Raw genomic sequence first — 6,813 nt, 5'->3', positions numbered from 1 at the left:
GTGGAACTCTATGAATTGTCGACATTATTAGAAAACTCTTGAGTGTATAGGGTACTAAGGAAGTTTGAAAATTGAAGTTCGTATATGTAAGGATTTCTTATAGTAAACTCGATTTCAGTATATGATGGACAATGAGATAACCAGTGATAAGGACTACCGCAAAAAGAACAAGGTTCTGGGTTTGCATTGTAATTCCATGACGGTAGCGATGCATATTGATAAGACATGAATGCTCAATCAATGATGATGCACACAAAGTAGAAATTCATTTTTTTTGGATTTTTTTTTTAAATATTTGCTGGGTCTATAAATTATTATGCCCTGTTCAAAGGAACAATTGGGCGCGAGACTAGGATGGCTCTACTACACGGCTCAGAAGAGTAAGCAGTCACTTCACCAAGTGGTGTGCTACCAAGAATCTCACTCATGATGAATCTGGGGGAGGGGACTGAGGAAGGTAGTTGGTCTACCCGAATCTGGTAACTGATTACTCTAAATCCTCGTGGCTATATTTTTGTCCTTTTCTGGAGGAGCGTGACTACTTTAGGCTCTAGTTGATTGATTTTAAATTGATTAATTGGTCTAGCGCTTCAAAATTCAAGCAACGTTCAAGTTATCTACATTGGGGAATGACTTCCCAATGGTTGTTATGAGGCTCGGGTTCAGCCTTATACGTGAATTGAAATTGCCATGCGAAAATTAAAATTCAAACAATCACGTAAGCATGCTTGAACACACAAGGTATCCTCTTATATGGGCTTCGAGAAAATTTAAAATTTACCTCTCAAGCCGTGCTTACACACTGCTTGAGGATAAGGCGACGTTGGTTGGCGCCACTACATCAAAACTAGAAATTCAGGATAGGAGCTACACTTACAATCGGACGGCTACTAACCGTAGTATAGTAGTCGACGGTCCAAAAACCATTTTTGATGGTTCAAAGCAGTTTCAATCCTTTTAAATGGCTCAAAGCAGTTGATCCTTTTTTGACTAAAACTTTCCCTCAAATCCTTTTTTCCCTCTCTCCCCAGTCCCACCGCCTTCTTCTACTACTTTAGAGGGAAACGAAAATTTTGATGAAATTGAAATGTTTGCGCGTGCTCTCTCCCTTTCTTCAGTAAAATGTTTTAGTCTCTCTTTTACAAATTATCTTCAAAGCCTCCTTTCTCTCTTCTCTTTTTTAGTGTCACGCAAAGATCAAGCTTGTGACTCTTCGATCTTGTTCCTCGTTTCAATCTCTCTCTCTCCCTTTGGGTTGGTAAACCTTGATTTTCTTGTGCTCGATAATGTTTCAAGCTTAAATCTTCATGTTTTTTTTATTTGATTTTGTGTTGCTTTGCAGAAATCAATATAGAATTTGGGGTTCTAGCTCTTCTCAAAAATGGAGATGATCTGGTAAGAACAGATCCACTTTTCTAGCTATTTATGGGGATCTTTTTTACATTTTATTTGTTACATGGGATTCTTACCCATGTGTGATACCGTTGAGGTGAATTGGTTTGAGGTATAGTATCTGAAATATATGTAAATATATATATTTTTGACTGATAGTCATGCCTGAATATTAATTGGGATGAATATTTGTTGGGATTTCTCTTCCAATTAATATTCAAATAATCTACTACATTTTCTTTTTGCACTTAAATTGTTTGATGAAATTCTTCCATGACCATATGAACCGCAATTAGATTAAATAATCTTAGTACGCGCACCGGATTCATGTGCCCAAGAATCATAGCTAGGCAATGTTTAGATGTATGTTACCAAAGATTGGGGTTGTAGAGAAGCATTATATAGACTGATTTTGAATAGTTTCTCTACTATAAAGTTAGAAAAAAAATCTAATATCATGTAGTTCTAAGACACCATTTGCAATTCTTTGAAAGTTTGAATTTTGTTTATGTTGAGAGTCTAAGGTTAGAAACTTAGGTATATGGTTAAATCTGAGTTTTAAGAAAGATTGTTATAACTTGTAAGATGATATAAATGGTTGGTTATAAAGGGTGTCGCATACTGAGCATATGATACAAACTAGAATGAGAAATACAGTGATGCGAGGACGCAATAGATTATCATGTGCACAGCACATGCATGATAAAACATAAAAAGATAGTTTACCTACGAAATGAACGATAAAACTCAAAACGTAAGTAAACTAACACTAAATACGTGCCTAATTTATCAAAGATTTCTACTCTCAATCCTATGAGATATAGTGGAGTAGATGATTCGTTCCACTCCTAGTCCTTAAGCATGGTAATGTTTTCTACGAATAAATAATCTAAACTAAAGTCTAATGAGAGATTTACGAAATGGCAACTAGACTACGATGCAACTACCCACAAGATGCAACTAGTCGACTATTCGAACAACTATGGGAATGCTACGTCGATTCTATGATAAGGAGTTAGAGGGGGATTGATTTCACCTTAACTCGACTTAATCCTACTAACGACGAATCGTCGTAATCCGAATTGAACTGCTTCGCAGAACAATCGGGTTACTCCTAATCTCTAATTACACATGGCATTTCTACCAATTTATAACTAGCATGTGAACGATTACACCCATTCTCATGGTGAACTAATCATTTCTAGAGTGGAAAGGAAATTACGACGACTCTACGATAATCGGGATCAAGCTTTCATCAAGGCTTCTCAACCCCCTCAAATGGAGGTTTAGCCGAGAATCATCACGCTATCATTCCCAATGGAATTCAAACAAGACATGATATAAAGATTGAAACTTTGCTTTTTTAAACTCAATTCAAAACTACTCATGCAATAATTGAATTTAACTAATAATGACAAACAATTGAATCTAAGAATTGAACTAAATAAGTAAATGGAAAATGAACTAGATTACCAAGAACACTATTTTATTAATCTAATGAATAATAAAACAATTATTCAAATACTAAATTAATAATCTACTTGTTCTAAAGTAATTAAATATGAAACTAGATCTAAAACAAGATATGAAAAACTAATTAATTAACTAATTGAAATTCTAAAACTAATTAATGGAGGCTAACTAATCTAGGTCTAACTATCTACCATTAACAAAGATTCAAGCTCTTGTTTTTATACTTTCAGATCCAAAAATCGTGCATGGGCTTGGAGCCATGTTTTGGGCCAGAGAATCAGGCCCAAAACCCAATTCTTTCAGTCCAAAAAGGCCTCTTCAGTTGCAGTTGGCTTCAACAGACTTTTCATCCACTTTTGCTCCTCTGATTGAGTCAAGGCTTAGACCATTGGAAAGCTCTTTCCGAGCCGGTCATTTTGACATAAGGTAGGCCTAATTCCGAGGTCTGAGTCCAAAGATACGGCCTTCGGAAGTTCTGCTGACTTTGTGTGCTGTTTCTGCCCGCGTCGACTTTTCAGCTTTTGATTGGGATTTAGAAAGGCTTTGTCTTCTTGAATCTTGGCCTTTAATCACAGAACTCCTTAGCAACCGACCTTTGCTCCTTTATCTCGCTAAAGTGGCACATTTCTGCACATAATGGACTTTGAAGCCTGAAATGCATAAAAACACGTAATCAGTATTAACTCTTAATTATTACTCACATAATTGGTCTAAAAGTATGACTGTTATAGGGTTAAAACTACAGTTTTGGGCTCTTATCAATGCATAATGCTACAGCTAGAGTTTATCTTTTATTCTACTTCTATTTTAAATCCTTAGTTAATTAGAATTAGACTAGCTTCTATTTTAGTTTCCCAAGTTCTATTATGATTAGGATTTGTTAACTAGTTCTCTATATAAGCAGATGTAAACCTTAAGATTTTCAGACTTGATTATTATTATTGAATTAAAAGAATTCGTTTTTATTCATTAAACCCTAGTTTTTGGTATCTTTATACATTGTGTATCTATTGTTCTTGCTTCCGCGACAAAGATACATCAAATTGGTATCAGATTTTTAGGTTTTTTTCTGGTTCGGTTTGCTCGTCATGGCCACTCAACGAAGAGGACGCTGGACGACCACCAGCAGTGAATTCAAGATTGGTTCGTGTTGGGAAAGAATTGCAAGCAAATTCGACTGATTTGCGCGACATAAAAGAGATTTTGATGAAGCTCGTACCTGACTTTCAACCCAAACATACCATTGATGTTGTGGACAGACAGTGGGTGGACGATGACCCCAAGATTCCCACTACTCTGGTTCTGAAGTTGAGTTAGTTGTTGCAGCCCAAAAAACTCAATCGAATCGACACCGTAGTCATGCACCCTCGCGCAGAACTTCTCCACATCCATCTTCCATTGAAAGCGATAAAGAATCGCTTGTAGCTTCAAGCACTAAATCACCATCTTCTCCAATTCGTCGATTGGGACGACCTATTGTTGATGGAAGTGGTCCGATTTTGAATCCCACTGATCGGGGTCGATTTTCTAGTGTTGATTTGGCCTTCCCGAGTCAAGATCGCAGACGCAATCACACAATTCGAGTTCCCCATGTTGATCAAACTTTTCAGCATAAAGATTTTGCTCCCGAAATTTATTATGATGCAGATCTCGATGCAAATCGCATAAGCTATCATCGAATCTGGGGCCTTGGCCGTGGTCAAAGGCATATTGATGCTTCTGTTACTCCTGGTCATCTTCTCCAGCAGAATTTCGATCGGCCAAAGAGACGATCCTATTTGCCTAATTCACGGGCTGGGCGAACTAATGCTCCTTGGGCTTATAATGTGAAGGCCCATGGAAGACCTCATGATACTTTCAGGGCTACAAATTATATTCCAATCCAACATAATACTAGGCCTACCCGCAAGAACGCTGTTACTGCTGACCAGGGTGCACCCCACTCCCCTGACCCAGTTGATTCGCCACCCCCTTCGCCCCACCGACAGCCACGTCGGTTAGCACCAGCTTTTGATCCTCCGGACCCTTCAGATTCTTCATCTAGTCCTTCTCCACCAAGGCGCAATAACCACAATAGGCGCAATGAAAGGCGTGGGCATCAACAAAATGTGCACCATAATACAGGTAATTTTGATATTAATCGTTTATTGCGCATTTTAGAGAAGAATCAGATGGGTGATATTAAATTAGACGTGCCTGAATTTAATGGAAAATTGCAGCCTGATGCTTTTGTCGACTGGTTAAATAAGATTGAAAAAGTTTTTGATTATAAAAATTTTGAGGATCCTAAGTGTGTTAAATTAGTTGCAACTAAATTAACGGGCTATGCACTTGTTTGGTGGGATGAACTTCAATTGAATCGTGCTAAATTGGGTTACAATAAGATTACTACATGGGATAAGATGCGCCGAGAGTTGAAAAAATAATTTATTCCTCATGACTATCAAAGGGATTTATTCATGCGCCTCCAAAACTTGAAACAACGGCTTCAAAGTGTGGCTGGGTATACTGAGGAGTTTCTTTTGTTGTGCACATAGGCTGATTTGTCTGAATCCGTCGATCAAAAAATTGGGCGTTATTTGAATGGGTTGCGAAAACCACTTCGAGAGGCATTAACTTTCAAAGATGTTAATGATATGTCCGATGCTATTAAATATGCTCTCAAAGCGGAAGATCTGCTTCGCTCATCCCCTTCAGCTACTGCTAGTGCCACTTCTACCCATGTTCCTTCGTCATCCAAACCTCCTCCTACCAGAGTGGGTCCAATCACATGGTATGAGTGTAAGGAAATTGGACATGTTTGTAGTGACTGTCCTAAACACAAGCGCGTGGGTTTAACACAGGATGAAGAAAATCTCAACCATCCGAAAGAAGACGTCACTGAGATTGATGACTTTTTAACTTATGCAGATTCTGGTTGTCCCCAATTGATTGTTCGTCGTTCTTTAATTACTCCAGTTGTTAAGCATGATCCTACGTCATAGCTTCGTCATAATATCTTTCGTACTCGCTGCACTTCGAATGGCATGTTATGTAATGTTATCATTGACAGCGGTTCCAGTGATAATATTGTTTCTAAAGATATGGTGGACAAGCTGAAACTCAAGGATGAGCCACATCCTGAACCTTACACTATTTCTTGGTTACAGGATGGTGCCACAGTCAAGGTTACTCGCCATTGTCTAGTTTCGTTCTCCATTGGTCCTAAATGCAAGGATGATGTTTGGTGTTCTGTTGCACCCATGGACACATGCCACTTGTTACTTGGTCGTCCCTGGCAGTATGATCTCCTTGTTATTCATAATGGGCGTGAGAACACTTATACTTTCACTTCTAGTGGCGAGAAAATTGTTTTGGCACCACTGACTCCATTTCGCCCACCTTCTCAGCCACGCCCACCAGTGAAACCAGGTTTTCTAGCAGACGGACGTCATTGCAGTATGTTTCTTGCTCTTACTGCGTCATTTCTTGCAAACCCTACTACTATACCACCTGTGTTACAAACAATGCTAGATTCATATTCTGATGTTTGTACTGAGCCTGCTAATGGAGGATTGCCCCCTTTACGAGATATCCAACATGCTATTGATCTTATTCCTGGAGCTCCCCTCCCTAACTTACCACATTATCACATGGCTCCTTCTGAACACGCCGAGTTACAGAGGCAAGTTACTGAGTTATTAGCTAAGGGATTTGTTAGAGAGAGTATGTCCCCTTGTGGCCGTGTACTTTACTTTTACTCCTAAGAAAGATGGGAGTTGGAGGATGTGTGTTGATAGCAGGGCTATTAACAAAATCACTGTGAAATATCGTTTTCCCATTCCACGCCTTGAGGATATGCTTGATTCATTGCTTGGTGCTAAGGTGTTTTCCAAGCTTGATTTGCGATCTGGATTTCATCACATTCGTATCCGCCTTGGAGATGAATGGAAAACTGCCTTTAAAACA

The 6,813-nt window shown here is 38.7% G+C and overlaps 1 protein-coding gene across 1 annotated transcript; it reads left to right on the top strand.

The window, feature by feature from the left end:
* Positions 1–5,948: 5,948 nt before the first annotated feature.
* Positions 5,949–6,611, top strand: LOC147475169 (uncharacterized). Its single transcript, XM_086585297.1, has one exon. It carries the CDS (start codon positions 5,949–5,951, stop codon positions 6,609–6,611), a length of 663 nt encoding a protein of 220 aa, XP_086441423.1.
* The last annotated feature ends 202 nt before the right edge of the window (positions 6,612–6,813 follow it).

This window comes from Coptis chinensis, chromosome 9 (assembly GCF_015680905.1).
Source record: "Coptis chinensis isolate HL-2020 chromosome 9, ASM1568090v1, whole genome shotgun sequence".
Taxonomy (NCBI): Eukaryota; Viridiplantae; Streptophyta; class Magnoliopsida; order Ranunculales; family Ranunculaceae; genus Coptis; species Coptis chinensis.
The sequence above is the reverse complement of the archived record's forward strand: the minus strand, read 5'-3'. Positions and strand labels throughout refer to the sequence as shown.